General features: G+C 37.7%; 2 protein-coding genes across 2 annotated transcripts; both read right to left on the bottom strand.

The window, feature by feature from the left end:
* Window positions 1-2296: 2296 nt before the first annotated feature.
* LOC131937780 (alpha-1A adrenergic receptor) lies at window positions 2297-25426 on the bottom strand. The gene is made up of 3 exons (XM_059295415.1): window positions 24966-25426; window positions 19951-20555; window positions 2297-3057 (listed from the first exon to the last, which is right to left on the bottom strand). Exons 1-3 carry the CDS (start codon window positions 25424-25426, stop codon window positions 2297-2299), a joined length of 1827 nt encoding a protein of 608 aa, XP_059151398.1.
* LOC131937768 (uncharacterized) lies at window positions 12527-13172 on the bottom strand. Its single transcript, XM_059295404.1, has one exon. It carries the CDS (start codon window positions 13073-13075, stop codon window positions 12629-12631), a length of 447 nt encoding a protein of 148 aa, XP_059151387.1. The 5' UTR covers window positions 13076-13172; the 3' UTR covers window positions 12527-12628.
* Window positions 25427-25687: the final 261 nt, after the last annotated feature.

Below are 25687 nucleotides of genomic sequence, written 5' to 3'. Positions count from 1 at the left end.
CATCTAATAATTGTTTTGCCACAACGTATACGAAACCTTACATATGCGGCCGAGTCATTTAGTGTGCAATTTTGTTTTTGGAGTAATTCATCTAAACTTATTTATTTATTGATTGTTATTTGTAAAAACAGAAAAAAAAACAACTTCTCGCAAGAAGTATTCAACGAAAAAAAACAACAACAACAACCCCATACCGTTTTCGTTTTCCCCCTAACGTTTTAAGAAGCAAACGACCACCCGGCACGTCCTAGAGTCTCCTGTTATCTACCACTGTCACGGTTAAGAACTGTTTGAGTACCCTCCGACTTTTCTAAAGCTCGAACTACCCCAGGTCGCTGGCATTGATTAAAGGATGGCCCCTCGCTGCTCGTGGTTGGAATACACGGTGCATCTGGTTTGATCTTTTTTCTGGAAGAGTACATTTTTGCTACCGGCGGTTTCCGATCGCCTACAGTACGTATCGACTCCCAACTGGACAAATACCAACAGGACGTATTAAACCCCATGGACACATACCCACAGGACGTAACGAACCCCCCACTGGACACATACCCACAGGACGTATCGAACCCCCGAGTGTAAAATTATAATTTATTTAAAGATCTGTTCAAGTTAGATGGAATATTCTTACCATTAGTAAAGTTTTATCAACCTTATGTCATGCAACACTAATGCAGTGAAAAAAAAACAAAACAACACTTTTGAGTAAAGATTTGTTGTAGATTATTTATTTATTTAAGACCTTGTTGAACGGGGTTGTAATGTTTACAGTGTAATAGTGACGCCGTTGTAATGTGTGCGATATACCGTGTACAATGTAATATGTAATATGTATAATGTTATGTATATAGAAGCAACAAGGATATGAACAGTCACTCATTTGGATGGCAGTGGTGATATACATTTCATTATGTAAAAATAGAACAGATGAGGTAAGTTCTAAAAATAGCATGGTTACGAAGCATGTTCTGGAATTTAAAAAATCACATAGTATATGAAACATATTTAGAGGTGAAGCATAAACTCTGATGTACATAACAGTGGAATGTTGCTTATAATCGTTTGATGTCCAATATTTTTGTGAATGTACAGAGACATTGATTTAAAGTACATTAGTACTATCTAAGTCTAGAGATGGCTTATTGGTACTAGTAGTACAATTAGTTTAATAAGCAAGATTAATAGTTCTGGGGTACTGATGTAGTGTGAGGGTATAGCTATCGGGTACTTGAGTACTTTTAGTTTGTAACACATTACTTAACGTTGTTGTTGGTATTTAATGTCGTTTTATGCAAATAACAGTTTGATTGTTAAAACCACTGTACAGAAATCTTTTATAATGTGGATTAATGTGTACATTAATACAGAACAATATTACTTATTCTAGGTATGTGGATTATTTTTAATTTGACGTTTAATGTGTATTGAGCATCGATTTTAACGTAGGGCCATTGACTGTTCATCAGTATAGAGCATACTTTGTCCAGTAGTGCAGACCATTGACTGCACATCAGAATAAGCCTTGGATTATCCAACAGATTATCCAACAGTATAAACCTTGGATTATCCAACAGATTATCCAACAGTATAAACCTTGGATTATCCAACAGATTATCCAACAGTATAAACCTTGGATTATCCAACAGATTATCCAACAGTATAAACCTTGGATTATCCAACAGATTATCCAACAGTATAAACCTTGGATTATCCAACAGTATAAACCTTGGATTATCCAACAGATTATCCAACAGTATAAACCTTGGATTATCCAACAGATTATCCAACAGTATAAACCTTGGATTATCCAACAGATTATCCAACAGTATAAACCTTGGATTATCCAACAGATTATCCAACAGTATAAACCTTGGATTATCCAACAGATTATCCAACAGTATAAACCTTGGATTATCCAACAGATTATCCAACAGTATAAACCTTGGATTATCCAACAGATTATCCAACAGTATAAACCTTGGATTATCCAACAGATTATCCAACAGTATAAACCTTGGATTATCCAACAGTATAGATAGACCATCAATTGTCAATCTGCAAAGGCAACTTCGACTATGAGATGCATGATCTCGTTCTTGAAAAAAAACAGTGGGCATATTCTCAACTGATATGTTGCCTTCAACTCTCCGTAAATATAATCCCATAAAACGCATTTCGATATGACCATAACAACGTAGCTGACGCGCCCATATGTGTTGTCAACAAAAAGACACATATTCTCGGGTAATGTATGTAGATGAGAACGGACCTGTCTCTAAGAAAACCCGGAAGTGGATCAATCGCTGCACGAAACTGTCTCAGCCAATGAATAACACGAGAGCCGCGTGACCTTGTCACTGTTAAGGTAACCTTGAGCGGTGTCCACACAGAGTCCGTTTGGTGCCTTGGTCAGGTAGATCTGGTGGCTGCAGGCTGGAAGGCACCGTTCTGGTGAGTCTGTCGGCGAGGATAACGTAATAGAACTCTCTGAAGACGGGACCAGGGTCTGACCCGTGTCGTAGTTCGTATCCTGGCAGACCATCATCGCCCGGGGGTCAGTTCTACCGCACGGCTGACGGATGACGTCATCGGTAGACGTCACCACGGACACGTCGTGCCTGAATGTCATGTCGTGTCTGAAAGTCGTCACCGCGATCTGGTAGTGACATTTGTTGTGACAGTTGGAGCAGGAGCTGCCTTGCGACAGCTGGTGACGACTTCCGTTTGATTTGACGGAAGATTCCAGACTGATGTCCCCCGTGTGGGTCATCACCGACGCCGTGTCGATATCCTGCTGCTTGCCGGGCTGTTTGTAATGCTGTCTGTGCGCCACGCGTCGCTGTCTGCAGCTGGATTTAGCTCGGAGCTGAAGCTCCGTCAGGGACACCCGGGGCCGGGACCGGCACTTCCGGCAGCAGAGGATGGCCAGGAAGGCGCGCCGGAACTCGTTGCTGGAGAGGGTGTAGATGATAGGGTTCATGGTGGAGTTGCAGTAGCCCAGCCAGAAGAACAGCTTGAACAGGAGGGGCGGGACGGAGCAGGTGGGGCACAGGGAGTCTGGGGAAGAAACAAGAAACAGTTGGTGAAATCTCATAGAAATTGTCATAGAAAATCTAATAGAAAATCTCATAGAAAATCTCATAGAAAATATCATAGAAAATCTTATAGAAAATATCATAGAAAATCTTATAGAAAATCTCATAGAAAATCTAACAGTAAATCTCACAGAAGATCTCATAGAAAATATCATAGAGGATTTAATAGAACGAGCCGGCCCGCGGCATAACATACGCCGCTATTTAGTTGTTGTTTTTTCTACTTTTCAGTAATTCATAATTTGTGAATTCGACAGTACCAACGCTGCCACTGTAAATATTTCTTTAAAACACTATAAGTAGCTCGTTAAGGACCATAACCCCCCCCCCCTTCCTTCCCCCCCTACGTTTAAAATCGTTGGCTCTGCTTGTCAACATTTAGAGTGAACACAGCTCACTAAAACCATGTAGGGGTGGGGAGGTAGGGAGCGCGTTTGCAGCTTGCTTTCTAGCGGCTCCCAGAAGAGAATTATATATATAGATATCTTTTAGAAAATCTTACTAAAACAAACTGGACAAGAACTATAGTAAAGGTTCACAAAGACTTGATTAGTGTATGAATAGGTTTAAGTAAGCAAAAAACCTTTTGCTGTATATTTTCTGGTACACGCTTGGCATATTATGGTAACTGATGATACGATTCTATTAGATTGATAGATATAAAAAAAGGCAACATAATGCTTCTGCCTTTCCCTCCTCCCCAACACATTGACAGATAAAAATGATAAATTGGACGTTAAAATTGTGAAAAAGACATAGGAGTCACGCAGACTTCTGCTGAATTTTATTTCTGTCTGAAAAGTCTGTGTTATTACCCCCCCCCCCCCCTATTTTACCTACCTACGATTTGAAATCGACATACGCTACGATCTATTAATTTTCTAATGTGTATAGTTCTGCTTATTTGATACCATTTTTTGTTTTTCTATTAATTGATAATTGCAACAATAACAATGGCGACGACAGCAACAACAATAACGTTGACGAAAGCAACAATAGCAACAACACCATTACAGCAAAGGCAAAAAAAAATAATAATAAAAAACAACAACAAAAAACAGCAACATCATCAATAAATTACCAAACATAACTGCCTGCAAAATAACCATACCCATCAACAAAAGCGTCCAACAAATCACAAGTTAATGAACGTAAACTAATGGGACTCAAATGTATCCAATCAAATAACGTGAATTTAAATCCGCATATTGATCAAGTAAAGTGATAAGACAGACGTGTGATCCTGTAAATTTGAGAGCTGTATGGAACGGCATAATAAAAGGCACGTTTCATTGTTGAACGCCAAGCCACTTAAGCGGAAAGCAGAAAAAAACAATCTCTAACAGGTATCCGTTAACTTTTATAATACACGGGATGGTGGGGGGGATGGTAGGGGGATGGTGGGGTAGGGGAAATCGACCTCAGCTACCTTTGAGAAACATCAGTGGTGGTTTAGTTATAGGGAACACAAATGGTGGTTTAGTCAGAGGGAACATAAATGACGGCTTAGTTCATAAGTGGCGGTTCAATAACACCAATGGCGGCTTAAGGGTCGGCGCGTGACACAGCTCTACCGTGAGCTAATCACGTGATCCACCACATTCGCCAGCCAGCACGGGCCATAACCCAGCACTCCAATCCCTCGCATTTCCGGTTGCGAGGGTCAATACATTCCCTTTTTAAAAATCTATTATCTGCATCACGTGACGGCATTCAACCAATCGTTGAAGTCGTTGACCCCAGCTAATTAATTTCACCCAGAATGCCGTACGCCACATATAACATGGCCGTATTCCATCTCTCTGGCTAGGTTCCTCCACTCCAGACTTAAGATTTAGCCACAAGCTAGAATCGACGCATAAAGAAACGATAACCGAGGTTTAATGACTAGGTATTAGCGGGCCCACCGCGGGCCTTTCACGTTTGCGACCGCCGTGGGTGTTTGTTGACGGTGCGGTGTGAAGTGGGACAAAACCTGGCTTTTAATTCGTAACGCATTGTGCGCGTCTGAGAACATTTTTTCAAGCGTATCGTTTAAAATGTCGCGCTGAAATCAAAGGTGAGGAGTTAATTTAAATTTAAAGATGTCTGCACGAGAGAGGTCAGGGTGACCCCAGTCTGGAATAAGTGCGTTGTCAAGAAAAACAAAACAACACAAACTTTAAATTTGCCCCCCCCGGGAACAACTTTTCAATTTGCACCCCCCTTAAAACTTTCAATTTGCACCACCTCAAACTTTCAATATGCACCCCCCCCCCAATATATTTTTTATATTTATAATGCAAAACTGCAGCTAAAATGAGATTTTAATTTGTTTTTACAACCCATTTTGGCGCCCCTAAGGTCGGCGCCCGGGGACATATGTTCCCCCGCCCCCCCCCCCCCCCCCCCGCCCTCGCTACGCCTCTGGAATAGTGTGTACATCAAATACATCCAGTACAATATTAGATGTGTTTTATGATGAAAGTCGAATGTAATCAAATAATTTCGGTGTTTTCTCAAAGTTACTGCTGGAGACCACACACAAGCCATACAAGTGTCTTGAGCCATATACTGCCTTACAATCTGTAATTGCTATCTTGACACATACTGTCTTATTGCCGACATGAGACACATACTGTCTTATTTACGACATGAGACACAGACTGTCTTATTTCTGACCTGAGACACATACTGTCTTATTGCCGGCCTGAGACACACACTGTCTTATTACTAAGACACAGACTGTCTTATTGGCATGAGACACAGACTGTCTTATTGCCGACATGAGACTCATACTGTCTTATTTACGACATGAGACACAGACTGACTTATTACTAAGACACAGACTGTCTTATTGCCGACATGAGACACATACTGTCTTATTTACGACATGAGACACAGACTGACTTATTACTAAGACACAGACTGTCTTATTGGCATGAGACACAGACTGTCTTATTGCCGACATGAGACACATACTGTCTTATTTACGTCATGAGACACAGACTGACTTATTACTAAGACACAGACTGTCTTATTGGCATGAGACACAGACTGTCTTATTGCCGACATGAGACACATACTGTCTTATTTACGACATGAGACACAGACTGACTTATTACTAAGACACAGACTGTCTTATTGGCATGAGACACAGACTGTCTTATTGCCGACATGAGACACATACTGTCTTATTTACGACATGAGACACAGACTGACTTATTACTAAGACACAGACTGTCTTATTGCCATGAGACACAGACTGTCTTATTGCCGACATGAGACACATACTGTCTTATTTACGACATGAGACACAGACTGACTTATTACTAAGACACAGACTGTCTTATTGCCATGAGACACAGACTGTCTTATTGCCGACATGAGACACATACTGTCTTATTTACGACATGAGACACAGACTGACTTATTACTAAGACACAGACTGTCTTATTGCCGACCTGACCTAGCAGTTCGATGCGGATCAAATGGCGTGACGTCATCAAAGCCAAATCGAGACACATTAAAAGCTTAACCCTCACATAGCCAGCGTCTTAGTCTTAAGTCTCCGAGCTTGCCCGCTAACTATCCCATAATTATCTCGCAGTTAACGTCTGGGCTCATCTCTAGACTGGGGCATGCGCAGTGGGCACGTCTTTTGCAAACATCACGTGATTGCACGAAAACATATTGACCGTTTGTAAGTATAGTCTTAAAATTAAATCATGGATTAGCAGTATATTTGACTCGTTTGCACGAATAGATTAAACAACATGACGTGCCTACACTATGAAATAAGTTGAGAAGCAAATATGACTTGTTAACGATATGAAGTAAATTAAAAACATACAGCATGTTAGCACAAAGAAACGAATTAGGTAGCAACATTTTAAATTGCGTCACGTAACAAATTAATTATGACCTAAGTACACTGAGAATCAGCCAGTGTAACTAAACTAAGAGCGTTAATTGCGTTTTTCGATTCATTAAATACTGTGGCTTCCATTGCTATGGTAACAAAATGAACGTAAGCGTTGTTTCAACTGTTTTTCGTTATGTCAGATATTTTTCGTTTTAAAGTTATGTGAAAGTAGGGTAAGGTACATTTACATAATCTACAAAACGTATGAATGCAATGTCAAGGATTTTAATAGCGTTCTGATAACTAAATTGTACATTTTATAACGTATACAACTTTATATAACTTTTAAATATTTTTTTTTCTGATTTGTTTTTCAAGCCTTATGATAAGTAATTTATGAAGCATGTATTTGAGGAAACTTTGATCGAGTGGTTTGAGGTCGTCAAGAAAGTATTGATTAAACGAATAAATTCGAGACGTTTATATTTTTTTTAAGAACCTTTAAAATTGCAGACGATCTAGATGTTTAATGTAGATGTGTGCATCGGACATGTGGCAGATAAAAGAGGATTCGTTCCTGAGCTTTTTATATAGACATGACTCGGCGCTTTCCTGACCTCAGTATTAAGTATCAGAGTCTAGTTCACTATGTTTTTATTTCCATCTTGTAGCACTTTAGTGAACTGAAAATAATGAAATCTTTTCGGTTAAGTGACGGTGGCTAACTTTCAGTCTTCGTTCGCCACACGGAAACAAATCATAACCGGCTAATTGGTTACGTTTTTAAATTCCCATCTTCTGCGTGTGTCGGTGCAATTTTCTTGATGAGCTGTTGATGCAATTTTCCGCTTGTTCTTCTGAAGCAATGCATCATGGGTAACGCAAATACCTGGTCAATATTTCTGTCTTTCACGACGGGAGAGTTCTCCGTGCATTGATTGATGGTGCAGGACGGGATGTCTGTAGAGATGACGTAGAGCTATTTGATTGGCTGCAGTGTGGGGTCGGAGCATTAAATTCAAATATGCAGAGGTCAAGAGAAAAAAAATCTTTCCTTCTAACGTACACATGCTCGGAACTTCGTGCAAGTTCTGACTCTGTCAATATAGGCTTGTTTATTAACATAGTTGTTTGAATTTAGTTTTGTCACATTGGGCCTACTTACAGAACTTTTGGCAAGTAGAGACCAGTCTATTAAAAGCATTACGGTTATCAACCTAGTCGTTAAAACTATTTTTTTCACTTTTTTTTTTGCCTCAGGTATGTAATTTACAGCGTCAGTTGTGTGTGTTCGCTTTAGTATTACAGTTTCCATCACCGGCTTGTGAGGACTGACGCAGATTTACAAAAGTAATATTTCTTTCTTACTTGTAGCCTGCTTTCATTCATTTAAGATGGTTTTCTTATACATAGATCTAATACAAAACGTCTAAATATTAAAAAAATTTAAAAAATTAATTTTTTCCACACACATACATAATATAACGTTATCATAAATACTCGGTTCGTTTCTTACCTGGATATATATATATATATATATATATATATATATATATATATATATATATATGTATGTATGTATATATGTGTGTATGTGTGTATTGTATAAGTCTTTAATATTAAAGAATAATTTTTATAATATCGAGAAAATGTAATCTAAAAACTTGCGCGCTGAGCCTGTAAGCCCAAAGCTCACTATGAGACAAAAGCTAGACCAAGCAGACGATGAAATTGGTTCGAAATATTTTAGTCCCCGTTCCGGTGTTACTTCCCTTTTAAATTTTCGTGCAACTTGGTCAAGTAATGCTCACCCAGATGGCAAACACTTACTAATGTTAGAAAACATAACAAACCTAAAGCAAAAAGTAGTTTCTTTTTTTAGAAAAACACAATTTTACTAGCAAACTTTTTTTAAAAGAACGTTACATTTATTTTGTTAGCAATAATACCATATTATTTAATATTTTATTACGTATTTCATCTTTATCTAAAATGTCTATTATGGCGAACCCCATAGACTTACTTGAAAACGAGAAACAAAAAGACATTTTTACTTTCTCGTATATACGTAGTATAGAGAAAGTCTTGTAATCGTGCAAAAAAAAAAAAAATCGAGATTTTTACAAATCTCGACGTTTTACACCTCACTGATACGGAAAAACATAATTTTGCAATCTTGTCCGTATGTCTGTGTGTGTGTGTGTGTGTGTGTGTGTGTGTCTGAGTGTCTGTGTGTAAACACGATAACTTGAGTACCGTTACAGCTAGGTTGATGAAATTTCATATATAAGTATTATATCAAAATCGTAGATCCGTATCAACTTTTGAGCGATTTCCGACAACCGGAAGTGGTACTTTTTCTACTTTGAATTTTTCAAAAGCCTATAACTTGAGTACTATTTCAGATAGATAAATGAAATTTCACATGTAAGTAAAAGATCTGATTCTCTACCTACTGTTAAATTTTGAGTAATTTCCGTTGACCGGAAGTAGTAATGTACGCTACTTCCGATTTCTCAAAAAACTAATGTAAATTTTTAAAGTACTAATAATATTGCGCACTATTATGCATATTTTGTTTCGGCGTTTGTTTGGTGCGCAATGTTTTTTCTATGTGATTCTATTCTATTTTTAAAAGTTTAAGTAATTAAAAATCATGTCTACATTCCAAGTTATATAAGAATATTCGAGAAAGTTTAGGGGAGATCACTCCCGGTTTATTTAAATTGAAAACTTCTAAAGCGGACAATCTTTATAAAACAATAATTATTAGCAGCGATATTTAGCCCGAAAGTCTCGACTTCGGTTCCCTGACCCCCGGGCCTATAATGCTCGTTACCCTGGGTCGGAAGCGCAAATTGGCAAGTAAACAGCTGATACTCTAATGTAAACAAAGGCTATATGTACGGATATCCAGAACGACAAGCAGGCTAAGTCCGTCAACAAAATATACAGGAAGCATAACAAGTTGACACGCAGTACTCCATTATGTTGGAGGAAAAACAACGACGTTGAACTCATGATTGAAAGGGTTTATTTCAGAGGGAAGAAGAACTTGTAATGCTATTGAAATTTGAGGCGGTAGCGAGGACAATGGATGTATTAGGGTGGGTGTTGTTGTATTGTAGCGAGGACAATGGATGTATTAGGGTGGGTGTTGTTGTGATGAGCTTGATAGAATATAATGAGATAAGTGTGTCTGATGATTTGGCGAAGAAAGAAATGTCCATACTCTACATTTTTTTATCAAACAACTGTAATTATTCAAACTATCCCACGTGTACTTTAGCCCGTGCATGTAATTGAGCTAATCACACTTTAGTTAATCACTCATATTTAGACATTAGTTTGTTTTTAACACATAGTTTTAACAGCCTAAAACATGTTTTTAACATCTGTATGTTTTTTTAACCCCGGATCCAAATGTTATTTGTAATTTCTTCTTTTAAAGCAATTTCCTTTTTTGTTGAGAATCTAGGGCGTAATGATATTTTTCCGTAAGAATTAAACTGTAAGAATTTAATCCATCGAAATTCCGATTCCTAATTTTTAATGTTCTTGTTGACGCCTGCTTTTAACAAGCTGAGACGAGCTTTTTCAGTGGTGAGACATGCAACCACGTGATGTTGACAACACGGCTGGGGGTCAAAGGTCAGATGAACTTGTAAAGAACCTCTGCCGGCATACACTAGATCTGATGAAACCAGTTTCTCGTGGATTAGATTTGCCGATGGGTTTCTGTTTATGGATGTGAAGGCGGCCTTGCCGGATGATTATCCATCAGAGTCGTCAGAAAAAAAACAACATAACCTTTGTTCGAGTGCCGGATGTAGCTGCATAAAAAATCGTTGTAACTCACACGAGTTATACTATAGTTGTGTGTATAGGAAATCGAGCAAAGGTTGAGCGTATATGTATAGCTAGACTTAAAACCTATTGCTAGTGAGGAACACAGACTAAGTTTTTTGATGGTACACTATTTTAAAATGTATATAAATATTTTGGTTAGTTGCGTCACGCAGTCATTGAATGCTGCTACAGCGGAGTCATCATGTCACGGGGGGGGGGGGGGGGAGAAAGAAGCAGAGTTTCTTTCAGGCATCTCTGCGGGGCGGGAAGGTGGGGGGACATACTTTTACCAGTGTCCGCCCCCCGGAAAATGTTGTCGTCGTCCCCCCCCCCCTCCGGAAAGTGCCGTCCCCCGTCCTCCCGGAGAAAAATGTCTGGAAGAAGCACTGGGGGTGGCGGAGATGGGGGGGGGGGGGGGGGGGCGAGGGGCTCTTGATAAAAAACAACTTCGTATATGTTAGTTATCTTTGTCATGTTCGCTTTAGAATTACAGTTTATATGTCATCGTCTTGTGAGGACTGGTGCAGATTTACAGTAGTAATACTTCTTTCTGACACGAACTTTCATTCATTTGAGATGGTTTACTTAAGTATAATACAAAACGTCAAACGTTGCATACTTTTTTTGGGTGCTATTAGTCTGTTATGAAAATCCATGTTTCAATATGTCTGTTATAACGTTGCAGATTCAAACTATTTTTTTTTTGTGTGGAAATATTAAGCAAACAGAAAATTGTCGATGATTCATTTTTTTTTGTGTGGCTTTGAAAATTCTTTTTAATATTGTAAATAAGGTACTTACATGTTTGGGGAAAAACAATGTGAATACAAATGATATAAATGCAATCCACATTATTTTAAAATGGTTGTTCAGATTATCAATTTCTGGGGCAAGATGGAAGGCATCAGACCTACATTTTAACTGGTGTAGGCCGATTTATTTCCGAAATTGAGCTTAATGAAAAAAAAATTACAGTCCCCAAACTTAAAAAAGAGTGATTATTAACTAAACATTTTTAATGTTTAATGGATTCAAGTAGAACATAAAATTATCAATACAATGACATCAAATACTGTATGGTATCTTGAAAAAATAAATAAATTTACATTCATATTTTTAGATGTATTGTATCTAAATATCAAATGTACAATTCTGATGAAAATGATACATCTATTTAGACAGTGCACAGATGCATGAGAATGAGCAAAATATCTGTTCTATGAAAGAACAATCTGTATCTTAGCACACGCACACACACACAAACATTATTTTCATAAAATATTTGATCAAAAGTAACATTTTTAAATTTTCTGAATGAATTTATTTTTTAAACAACACTTTCTTATTAAAAATTTTCAAATAATGGGTTTTTATGAAGTTGTTTTATGACATTAAGACTTGCTTATTGCACTTTATGTAATGTTATGGTATATAAAGAATCTTATTTTTTACATTTAATGATTAAATATCATTTCAATTTAAAATGTAAGCTTTTTACAATTTCAATAACTGAAAAGAAATTGCTTTTTTTTTTAAATTCTCTTAAAACACATTTGTAGCTATGTTAAGTTTGGTGCTATAAACATAAACCAAATTGAAAAAAATACATTTTATTCAGCAGATATTTAAGCAAACTATAACCAACCTTAAATATTTTTGTGATTAAGGGAAACTTGATTTCTGCAAAATATTTGGCTCTGAATCATTTTTTTTTCTTCTTTTTGCTTCTAAATTCCTTAAATGTTCTAAACATAGCAAAACTTAGAAATTGTTTTTAGAAGTAAATATAAAATTAGAATTATTACCTGAAAAAATGAAAGGAAACAAATAATCTCAGTTCTTAAACACTTTGCCTTTGAAGAGCAAGAAATGCTTCTCCTGTCCACAACCACCGCCAAGAATTGGCCTCAGTAAGTGAAAATAATTCTGGTTTGTATCTTTCTTGAGCAATAAATTCAAAGCAATCCTTCTTTCTCTGTTCAAAGTCCTCCATCTCGCCAAGTATCTCAGAGTACTCCTTGTCAAAGATGCTCCCATCTCTGATGAGTTGACGGCGTATGTTATCTCTGTATGGATGAAGGTGTGATATCAAGGTCTCCCAGTTGATATTCTCTGGCCCAATATCACGAATTTGGCACATCTTATTCTCTATGTATTCTACTGGATTCTCAGGGCGTTCCATCATTAAAGAGCTCAGAAGTGACTCAAAGAGCTGAGGTATTTTGTGCTCTGCTAGGTATTTCTTTGTATCTTCTCTCAAAGAAAAGGAAGTAAGTTCCGTCTCCATAATGATTAGACAAATACTTTTATTCGGTTTACAAGCAAGTTTTTTTTGTTTTTATTCTTCTTCTGCCTTCGGTTCTTTCAAAACCCGCTAAAGAGCCTGTTACTATCATGATTCATTTTTTTTTTTTTTTTTTTTTTTTTTTTTCTTTTTTTTTTTTCTTTTTTTTTCTTTTTTTTTTTCATGATCATGATTCAAACTGAAGAAAAACTTGGCAACTTCCCAAAAGGAATAAATAGTGAAATACATCCATTCAGTTTCCAGTTAAAACACAATACGCGCAATGTTTTATTATCGTGTCTACGTCTATGTAAACAGCAGATAAAATATTCGAACAACCAGATTTTATTGTATTCTAAAAGGAATTTCACAAACAGGGACGTAACTCTAAATTTAATTTACTCTTCCACCCAATCCCCCCCCCCTCCTCCCGAGCCGGTTCAAGAAGCACTTGAGAGTGAAAAATGAAACAGGGATAAGAAGATTGTCGGACTTGATCAGTCATTAACGTGGGTAAAATCAATGCGTCACGGCGGTCAGTTTTTGTAACTCCCTGCCCGTTTATACAGTTAGTTCATTCGATTTTCTTGAAGGTTTAAAGTTCACAGTCACTCATTGATTATCCCCCCTTTTGACTCATCGCTTCAGTAAACTCACCGGATCATCTTTAACTTGTAAAAATTTGTTTTAATTTAAAAATTGTTTTATGTAACATCTAACATTCTTCTTTTGTTTTTTTTTTTTTAATTTAAATTTTTTTGGTAGTAAATGATGTGCATAAAAAAAAGATATTTTTTGTCTCTGCGACACACAGTAGAAGTGAAGCATGCAAATTTAGGTTCAACTCTCTCACAAGTGACTGCTCCCTAGTGTGACTTGTAGATTACGTTCAATTTCCTCCCCGGAACACCCGACCAATCCGTTACCACAAAACACATCACGTGACTAAAACAATTGGTCATTTCTAAAAGAACATGAAAGGAGCACATTTCTTCAGAACTGGGCCAGCCGTTTGTCTTGGTGCCAGAACCCGTAACGGGAAATGCTGATGTGGAAAATTGAGTTGGTCCGACGCAGCGCGGGAAATGGGAGGAAATATCGTCCTCATTTCTGTCAAACAATGGCTGGGGTGTCTGGCATAATTGACTTGTCTACAGCCACAAGATTTCTATTTATCCCGAGAAATCAGACACCTTTCCCTTACACAGAATACAAGCTCATCTCAAAAGTGTATTGTTCCATTGTGAATTATTTATTACTTACAAACCTAGAACCAGATTTTCTTGTATAGGTCGTAGTTTTGTTTTACTACCTGTCGTTTTGTCTGCATAAACTCAATAAAAAAGGTGTTAAAATATTTTGTTACGACTTGCATTTCGTTATTTTGCTGCTGTTTTGCGTAAGAATGTGGACGAATGTTATTTTTATAACTCCGAAGTATTGTTTTTAAACTTATCTTCAGTAATGTTTAATACTGCATACAGTACTCCGAACATATTTAATTGCGTTGTAGGATTTGAAAGGCTCCCCAGCTACTGACTTCTATCATTGTATTCGGCCACACAAAAAATAGTTTGATTTCCTATCTTTCCTATCAAGTTTAACTGCACTAAACTGATACAAAAACACATAAAATATCAACCAGGAAGAGAAAGCAATCCCAATCTTAAAGCAGTAACGCCCACAATAACATGTATCAGCTATCTCCGCGTAAACAAAGCTATCATTGTTTCATCTTTGGTGAATGAAGTAAGGACCAACACTGCCTGATTGATGTCTTTGTTCTTGTTGTGTTGTCTGCGCCTCCTACAGAACACATCAGCGCACTTTTAACTGGAGGACTGGCTGATAAATCACCAGCAAGCCAAGTTATTCGCGTAGATCTCCCTTTTAGAGATGTTGTTGTTTTTATTAGTGGCCATCTTCCTTCTGGTTTAGCTTTGATGTATCGGCAGGGGGTTGGGGAGGGGTTTGGGTTTATGCCGTGTTGGTTTTAATTACTTCCTTTTTGCTATCGGGCAGTGACGTCTTTGTACAAGACGGTGGTTCCTGAGAGACTGCAATATTTTTTTCTGGGAGTAACTTTTTACTTTCTCGTATATACGAAGTATAGAGAAAGTATTGAAATTGTGCAAAAAAATAATAATTGAGATTTTTATTTTAAGGAACACATCACACATCAACTTTTGCTGAAAAGGGCAATCCTTTATTATTATCCCTAATTATGATCTCTTATAACGGTCAATTATTATAATTAATTACTGTATTAAACTACTGCTAGTAAAGGTGACTGCCATAAGGAGTGGTATAGGTAATGGAAACCCATGACACGGTACCACAAATATATCGACACAGATAATTTCATCTAAAATAAAAGAGAGATCAACGAACTGTGTACTATAGGGTGTATTTGACTTACAAAATTTGTACTATACGATTTATAATGAAATGTGTACTATAGGATGTAATAGGACAATGAAATGTGTACTACAGGATGGAATTAAAAGGAACGAAATGTGTACCATAGCGTGTATTTGACTTACAAAATGCGCAATATAGGATGTATTATGAAATGTGTACCATATGATGTATTATGAAATGTGTACTATAGGATGTATTTGACCGAAAAAATGTGCACTATAGCCTGTATTTGTCTTACAAAATGTGCACTATATAGTGTAAAATAAAATGTGTACTATAGGATGTATAATGTGATTTGTACTATAGGATGTATAATGTGATTTGTACTATAGGATGTATCCGACCCACAAAATGTGCACTATATGATGATTCCCCAGGAACGAAACCTCCGGAGACGGATGATCGAACGTTCTCGTGAGTTTAACTCAGGCTGACATAAAATTTCCCGCGCGGAGACCCGTCTGCTACATAGCCCAGCCTCCAGACAGCAGGAGAACTAGGCTAAAGACAGAAGGGCGCGTGACCTTGAGCGCCAGCCTCGTTATCGTGGTCAGAGGTTGATGGGATTGTTAATGTATTCAGGAGAGACGGAGGGGTAGAGGAGGTATAAAAATAAACGAGGTGTCCATTTGAAGCTTGTTAAAATGGTTGGGGTAATAGCAAGCAACATCGGCGGTGTAATGTAGGAGAGATAATTGTGGTAATCGAAGGTTTTTGTAGATGAGCTAATTGGTTTTAGAGTTAATGAGCTTTATTTTCTTTTTTTCTATTTGTTTATTGTTTACAAGATGGTGTCCTTGAACTGGTTTTAAAGTGCGGCTAAGTCACACAGTAGCTTTAGTGTACAAAAGTCTTACTGTGGCTTTAGTGTACAGAAGTCTTAATGTGGCTTTAGTGTACTAAAGTCTTACTGTGGCTTTAGTGTACTAAAGTCTTAATGTGGCTTTAGTGTATTAAAGTCTTACTGTGGCTTTAGTGTACTGAAGCCTGACTGTGACTTTAGTGTACCAAAGTCTTACTGTGGCTTTTGTGTCTTTACTTAGGTCTTACTGTGGCTTTAGTGTACTAAAGTCTTACTCTGGCTTTGGTGTACTGAAGTGTTACTGTGGCTTTAGTGTACTAAAGTCTTACAGAACTTTTGTGTACTTAAATCTCATTGCTATTTCGTGACGTCGATTCTCTTTTGTCTTGTGTTCGTAAACTATTTTTTTCGTCGCGTTCTGGAGTTTGGGAGAGTTACATTATTATAATATTGTCAGAACACGTGATAGGGATTGTAATAATACTGTCTGACGAATACAAACATATGATGTATATCTATACATACAAGAGGTATTAGGTCTGTTGTGTTGGTACAATCTGACCTTGTCACCTACTTCAGGAGAAATCAGAACTAGAAAATATCCATAGGACATTGTAATCGTTTAAGGAAATCCTAGCAGATATTTTGGCACAACTTTTGACCTTGTCTTTTGTTTGTAAAACCACACATATGATCTGATTGTTGTGGACTAATTGAGTCAATTCAGATTACCACATTGTTGGTCTTAGAGTAATTCCTAGAACTCTAGAAGACTTCCTAAGTACCGAGTCCCCTCAATTATTTTGAAAAAAAGTTACTTGTGAGCGTATATTAGATTTGTTTGCTGTTTATAGTATAAGGTAATTTTAGAACTAGTTTTTTTATTCTAAGGCTCAAATATAGGTAATCATTTTTCGACTGAATGAATTTTAAAGAAACAAAATAGAAAGAATGGTTTAAACTTGTTTTAAATTTGTTTATATTTGGTTTTTAATTAAACAAAGTAGGAAGAATTTATTTAAACTTGTATTAGATTTGTTTATATTTTGATTTTTAAGAAACAAAGTATGAAGAATAATTTAAACTTGTTTTAGATTTGTTTGTTTTAGGATAAGACTGGGAAAAGTCTGTTTTACAAGGTGCTCATTAAATAAATGGGCTCAGGATTGTGTTTTCGAATATAGAATATTATTCCATTTATGGTCTGTGCAAATAAACTTTATGATTTTGGATTTGACTGAAAATCTGTTGTTTGTTTAGATTAGAACATTGAACCACGTCTAGTTTAACAAATGCACTCAACGAATGCAAGAAATGTACGAAAATCTGAAATTTAAAAAAAAAATTAGTATTCTGATTTTAAAAAAAATTTATAGAAACGACCAGCTGCGTGTCATATGTGCATCTGAAAGTTCATGTCTGAACATTTGTTCATTCAACGTTCTCAGCCTCATTCAAAGTCTGCTTCAATTAAAGTTAGAAATCTTTAGGGAATGTGTTAAGGTCATCAAGAATTTTTAAAGTCTATGTGTGGAGTCTAGAACTTCAAAAACAATTTGTTTAATATGTTGCACGGGTAGACTGGGTGATAGAAGCACGTGTGGATAGACAGAGAGAGAAATGAATGTTATGTTAGACAGGAAATAGACATATTGATATGCACATTTTAAATTTGATGGAAAGAAAGATCAATGGACAATTACAGGAAGTTGATCGAGCATTAGACACGCGCACACACACACATACACACGCGCAAGCACGCACACACGCACACACACGCACACACGCACACACACGCACACACACATGTACACACAACCATTCCCACACTAACACATAAAGAGAGATAGAGATAGAGACAGAGAGAGAGAGAGAGAGAGAGAGAGAGAGAGAGAGAAAGACAGAGCGAGACAGAGTACACAGATAACTAAGACTTAAGTAAAGAACTCCAGCCCCCGTAAACAAACCTCATGTATTAGAAAAAAAACAACCAAGAAAATTAGAAAGCACTTAACTGGAAAATATTGCCATTAAACTCTAGAAAACAAACAGCTGTTTTTCCACTTTTATTCGATAATTTAATTAATTTTTGACGGCCTCTTAACACTATTTTGTATAAACCGGCTGAGGGGGGGGGGGGGGAGAGAGAAAGTGGAGATTTAAAAGGGCGCCAGTACAACTAAATAGTTTGTTGTTTAAAAATGTATTGACGACGCTTTAGATAGAATATCTCTATTAAGTAGTATTTTGTCTGTCAGTTTTTTGTTTACGTTCTAGGCGTTGTTTGTAAATCATTTTAATGAAGATTTTATGACATATTTCTCTATGTAACATATTCTCTTTCACTGTTTTCTTCTTCTTCTTCGTTCTTCATTTTTAGTGTTGGAAGGGATCGAACCTTATCTGCCAGAGGGTTTGAACTCGAGGGTTTTTTTTCGAATTTATCAACCATGAGCTTTTGCCGACTCGACCACGCCCCCATCGCAATTAAGGATACATGTCAACTGGTTATGCGCCATTGAGGCCATTGACTCCGCTTTCAGCCTGCTTTTCTTTTTGGATTAGCTTCCATAGCTTTTGTCCAACCAAGAACAAACTACAAGGCAGCAGTTGTTTGGTTTTGGAATTGTCTCTTTTCGGTTTACCGACTCGACCACGCCGACCCCTTTTCACTGTTTTAAAATCTCGACATGTCAATTCATAAATTACATTTATGAAAAATATATAAATTACAGTGTCTTGAAAGTCGTAATAATGAGTTTATAATAACTATTGTTACATTAGTGATACAAATTTTCTCGATACCTGAATGACTGAAAGATTAAATTAGGGAACACCTAGGGTTAGGGAGGGACCAGTTGCGTGGAAGATGTGATTAGCCGCACGTGTAGAGAGATGCCAGGGTCTAATCAGTTTATAAAGCGGGAGAGCTTTTTGCTGCTAACACAATTTGGCGAAATAATTTTTTGGAGAGATGACAGCCCATAGAATGGTGGACCCTTCTCGGGACTAATGCTAAATTTAGCACATTTTTAGTATTCCTGGGCAACAAAAATCCACACAGGTCGTTGTCTAGACTTTGAGGTTAAAATTTGAGTTAAAAACAAAGCGGGACATTTGTACTTCGTTAACTTAAAAATAAACATATAGACGTTACTACGTAACCCGAAAGAGAAAGGATTCAGATTGAATAAAAATTGTGGTGTTAAAAATAAAATAAAAAATAAATAATAATGTTAAACCTTTTTAAATGTTAAAATTACTCGTTCGTCGATCTAATAGATTATAATTTTAATTTGCCAACGAATTCCGAGATCTTGCAGATGAATTGACGAGGAAAAGACACATAATTGTTTTAATGCTCGTTAAGATTTAAAAAAATAAATAAAAAATAAAATTAAAAATACAGCTTTTTAAAAACATTATGTAGCTTGACTTTTCAAAATGTCTGTTTTGAATTCTTTTAAAGATCTTCTAAATTATTTATTTTAATACTTTACGTATATATATATATATATATATATATATATATATATATATATATATATATATATGTATATTTAGATTATATAGATAATATATATACATATATTCATATATATGAATGTGTGTGTGTAACTGATCACGGCAGAATGAGATTAAACAACCGACTCACCTAAAGGCAGAATGACAAAGAACGGCAGCCAACAGGTGATGAAGACACCAACAACGATCCCCAGCGTCTTGGCCGCCTTCTTCTCGCGTTTAAACTTGGCCACCTTGTTGGAGAAGGTTAGCCGGCTGTTCCGTTTCCTCCCGCTGTCCTTGTCCACCAGCTGACGTGGCAGTTTCCCGTACCCCAGGGCGCTCATCTCTTCCTCGGGCACGTCGACGTGACAGTGGTCCTGCTGGGATGACGTGGACACTAACCGACCTGTATGGATCCTCAAGGACACGACGTTCTCCTCGTCCACTTTGGCGAGTTTAGCGCCGGACATGAGGCACTTGGTGTACTTGACCGTTTCGCGGTAAATCCGGAAGTACACACCGAGAATGATGAAGCACGGGATGTAGAAGGACCCGGCCACGGAGAAGAGGACGTACCCGGGCTGGGTGGTCACCGTGCAGACCCGGGGGTCGGGGTTTGATTCCTCCTTCCAGCCGATGAGGGGGGCCACCGAGATGGCCATGGAGAGGAGCCAGACGAAGATGATGATGTAGACGGCTCGCGTGTGTCGGATGATGCGTGCATGTTGCAGGGGTCTGGTCACGCCAATGTATCTATGGGGAGAGAATAGAGATGGTATATTTATAGAGGAGGTAATGCTCGTCTTAAATTTTAGGGGAGGTAATACTAGTGTTACATGTGCAGGGGAGATAATACAAATGGTAAATGTATAAATTTGAAGGGGATATAGATATAATACTTGTGTTAAAGTGAGAATACAAAAGTTTTGATACTAAAGTTATATTTATAGATTTATGGATTATATTTTTACTGATTTTAGTAGCGCCAACTAAACGTCTTAAATAAAGTCCAAGTTGATTAGCCATACCACACCACAATAACATGAATCGTATTGCTAATTGCTCTTGAAGTGTTTTTGTTTTACAAAAGTAATCTCTCTCATGGCCCTCTTGTATGAGCAATGGTTTTGAATTCTATTATAATTAACTTCAAACTAACATGTAGCTTCCAGTAATAGAAGTCAGAGTCACAATTCAGTTATACATGTTATTGGGGGCGTTATTTTAAGCAACGTACACAGATGTTTCAATCAATTTTATAAATCCTCGTGAGGTTTGAAGTGCATTGCATGGTGTCGATGATTAACTTTAGTCGACCAAGAAACTAGGTGGCTAGACCTGACCTGACCTGACCTTTAAGGCGGGACCTTGTTATATTTTCTATGTGACCAGATAATATAAGTAGAAAGTGACCCTAGTGACCAATAAAACGTTATGATGTAGAGGTCACTTGTACCCTATTGACCAATAAAACGTTATGATGTAGAGGTCACTGCGACCTTGGAATAATCTGGGTCTGTGTGACCGTTGGAAATTCCATCCATATCTCTCTGCGTTATGCCGGGTTTGTGGGCTTATACGACCGATACATCAGACATTCATAAGTCTCTGCTTAACGCCAAGTTTCTGGAATCGGATGAGGGTTACAACGGTTTTTTATATGTCCTAGTTTTAGGCCAAAGTTCTGGACTTGTATGACGGTTAAAACAGTCATCGATATGTCACTGCTTTAGGTTACATTTCTGGGCGTATACAACGGTTATAACAGTCATTCATGTCTTTTCTAGGACCTGTGTCTATTTTTGGCATTGAAATAACACTTTATGTCTACATTGCTGTATCTTAACAACGCATGCTTCCAATATCTCTTCATATATCACAGCGTTATACCAGGTTTGTGGGCTTGTGTGACCGTTACAACAGTCATTCACATCTCACTGCTTAAGGCTCCGTGTCTGGGTGTAAGACCGTTACACTGTAGCTTTAAGGAGCACCGAACTCTGGTTCATCAAGGTAATTAGCACAGAGAAACCATAAGCTCAAACATCATCCGTTCATCTTGCAAACATCTCCCGTCAAATTCCTCCTTCAGATCGTTATTAATATCCTACCCCGGCAATAATAGTCAGGGTCGTCTTAACAACAAGCCGTGATAAGCACTTTCTTGAGACTAATATAAACCCTTAAGCCGGATTGTAGGATGTTGCTACTCTTTCACTAAGCGGCTTATGACGAGTTGGGGCTAGCATTGGCTTCGGTGTACGGGAGTACTGTGGCTGGTCATTAAGCCAAAATACTAAGTTATCGATGAGAGCAGTTCTATACTAGGCAACAACTTGTACAATCGTATCAAAATTTCTCTTTCTGCAATGTACATCTATTTAGAATCTCTATAAATCTGAAATCGCTAAATAGCACATCTTTAGATAGATACGCATGTCAATATTTACTCTGGTAGACTTGATATTTCTGACCAATAATTATATTTCTCTTAAAAGATGGACGATCACTAACTACCCATAACCAGCTGAAACACTAACACAAGAAACTGCACTTTTTAATCTCCTTACCCTAGTTTCTTTTGCACTGAGTAAAAATACATCTAAACTTAATAAATAACAACTTCTCTATTTAAATAAACACCGTGTTATTCAACAACAAATCCTAGAAAAAAAATATTTCCCAATGTAAACAGCAAGGCCTGTGTGAATCAAGTTAAGCCCAGTTTAAACCAAGCAAGTGCCGATTTCCTACAACACCAGGCAACAAGTCTGGCAATGACGTAGACTTTTAGAGCTTTTCAAAAGAGGATTCAAAAGCAATATTTCAATTTTCATTATAATGGACATTGGATTTTAGCAGATTTGGCATCGTCTAACCTATAAAGTGGACTCAACTTTTTAAAAATTGCTTATAAGTAGTAATTTTGAAGTATATAAATTTTTTAAAATAAAAATCGTATATAATATGCTACGGTCAAGGTCACGTAGTCACGACGACGAGATGGTTGGATTAAGAATGGATTTCCAATATGAATTTAATGAAGTGGTCGGCGGCTGGGGATGTACTCTAGTTAGGTAATTGTTTTTTGATGATGGCTGACAGAGTAATTAAACTTCCGGCGTGATATCACGTGACCACAGTTCTGATATTTTCGTCACGCCCACGTGACATCAAACTAATATCATGTATGGTTCAAACCATTCAAAAATAGCAGTTTTGGTTTCTGTCATGTCAGCTTAAAGTTTTGTGCTCGATCACATGATTTTGAAAACTAAATTTAGAATGAAAACAGTTTTAATGCCATTGTAAACATTTGTGTTTTAGTGCTCAATTTATACTACAACTCACTGATCAATTTTATTTACGCTTTTCAAATGTTAAATCTATGTAATGATAACAGCTTAGAATTAAAAACTTATAAGCAGTGGCGTCACCAGGTCGGCTGTCTTCTGGTACGGTAGCTAAGGGTGTCACCCCACTCTCCTCCCACACTTTAGCATTCTTGGTTTGGTGTCACCCTTTACACCCTACTATTTTACCATTTTTCTATTTTAGCTGGAGAAAACATTGTTTTGACAGAAAATTTTACGATTTTTCAATATGATGACACCCTCTAAATGGTGAACCGCACCATATCCCCCCCCCTCACTGCCCCAGCCTTGTAAGGCTACTGATTACAACAGCTATCAATCGTCTAAATACAGTCAACAACTCCGAACCTTTAAAACTCTTACATTTGTTTTGTTTTAACTTGAGGTGACGACTAAATTCTAAGCAAGTATTTTCAAAGTCCCATCTCTTCAGATCATTAAATATTTAGGCATAATTAAATTTTCGTTTACAGCCCATCGCCTACTGTGATTATTTAAAGCACAATGTCAGACTTCAGACCCATGTACTTTCAACGCTGTTTAATATATCAGTGCTTTAGCCTACAATGGAACCAACTATGTGAATCTCGTCCCCAGTCCCCACAATGTAATTGCCCCAGTCAATTTTGACGATGTCACAAAAGTCCATCCCGTACTATGGAAAGTGTTGACGGAAACTTAGAACGAGATCTCGCACATTAACGTCCGTGATAGAGACTCGCCGCGAGCACTTTAGTCCTTGACTCTCAGTAATTTTCACTCGTCGAACCACTGCTAATCTTTGCGACAACCTTTGCTGCGGTATTGCGGGGGAGTAACGCGGTACCTTTTAATTTTGTGTCAAGACTTTAAGTAAATATGTAGTGTCTGTGCGTGTGTGTGGGAGGGAAGAATGGGTGGGGGGGGGGGTTAAGAAATATGTTGAGGAGGTCTAGAAATACTAAAAAGATACTGAAAATTGTGGCCTTCAAAAATATGAAGCGGTGTAGAGCCACTTGCTAACACAAGAGTATATTTTGCGCATTCTGTCTGACCATACAAACCTGTTCTCGTCTTTAGTGACCGCTATCATTAATAGAATCGTCTATAAAAAATAGTTATTTATCCTAGTCTTCAATCTAACCTCCCACCTAACCCAAAACTAAAACAAAATCGTGACTCTTAAGCTAATCGTTTACCATAAGAAAAACTTAAAATCTATCTAAAAACAAACACACCACCCTTCATTTAATACGAATGCTAATCTTATACCTATGTAAAATCATTATCCCTACCCAAAACTTATACCAAAATGCTAGTGCCTCGGATTAAAAACAATGCTACAAAGAAGACAGTCAAGTCATTCAATAATATGTGTTAGAGAAAAATCCCTTTATACGACCGCTGAATACATTTAACATATCGATCCACAAATGCTTACAATCAAGCATGCGCATTGCTCCAAGAGAAAGAAATTATCATACAACCAATAATGTTACGAGTTTAGCAGCCATACTAATCCAGACTATGCTTGCTAACGCAAACACTGCAGATGGAATGAATCGTCTAGCCAATATTGATTTAAAATCACTAATCTGAACATGCCTTAATAAAATAGCGGGGTATTGTACTAGCCAGATAACCCCTTCATGTTCTCTACAACACAATGAAATCCATTTACTGTTTTGTGATTTTGTCTTGAAAGGGTAATTTAATTTTAAAAAAAAATCTCACGGGTAACTTTACTGTACTGAGTTCACAGAAACATACTTGTCAATGATCTTTACTGTACTGAGTTCACGAAACTTACCTGTCAATGCTGATGACGCACAGGCTCAAGATGGAGGCCGTACAACACAGGACATCAATGGCCGCCCACACGTCACAAAATATCTGGCCAAACACCCAGTACTGTAAAACTTCCAACGTGGCAGAAAACGGAAGCACCGTCGTCCCCAGGAGGAGATCAGCAATGGCGAGATTAGCGATGAAGTAGTTGGTGGTGGTTCTCAAGTTGGCGTTGAGCACCACGGACGCGATGACCAGCACGTTACCACTGATGGTAAGCAGCACGATGACCGCCAGCACCATGGTCAGCAGGATGGTGGAGAGGCAGGAGCGCTGCTCGAGGCTGGTGGTGATGTTGCTGACGTTGCCGAGGGTCTGGTCCAGCTCGACGGTGAAGCTGTGGGGGTGCTGGATGCGGTTGCTGTTGTAGCCGAGAGCGAGGCTGAGAGATCCCGGGATAGACGCCTGGAGGGTGTAATTCATCATCGGGCGTCAGGGGCGGCTGCACTAACGTCTTAGGAGTGATGTCACGTGATGAGGGGTCAAGTTCAACATTATGATTAGCCCTTATTGGTGAACTGTGTGGACAAGGATGCTGTAAAAACGAGGGCTTTTTTTTTCAAAAGAAAGGAAATGCTCACTTGTCTATAGAAGTTGTTGATAAATCACTGTATACAACAAGTAAATGTAGCTTGAACCGTTATCGGGGATTAGCGGATTAAACGTGATTATCTGTTTGATCTA

Source organism: Physella acuta, unplaced genomic scaffold, assembly GCF_028476545.2.
Source record: "Physella acuta isolate Inbredline_101_S28 unplaced genomic scaffold, ASM2847654v3 ptg000222l, whole genome shotgun sequence".
Classification (NCBI taxonomy): domain Eukaryota; kingdom Metazoa; phylum Mollusca; class Gastropoda; family Physidae; genus Physella; species Physella acuta.
The sequence above is the reverse complement of the archived record's forward strand: the minus strand, read 5'-3'. Positions and strand labels throughout refer to the sequence as shown.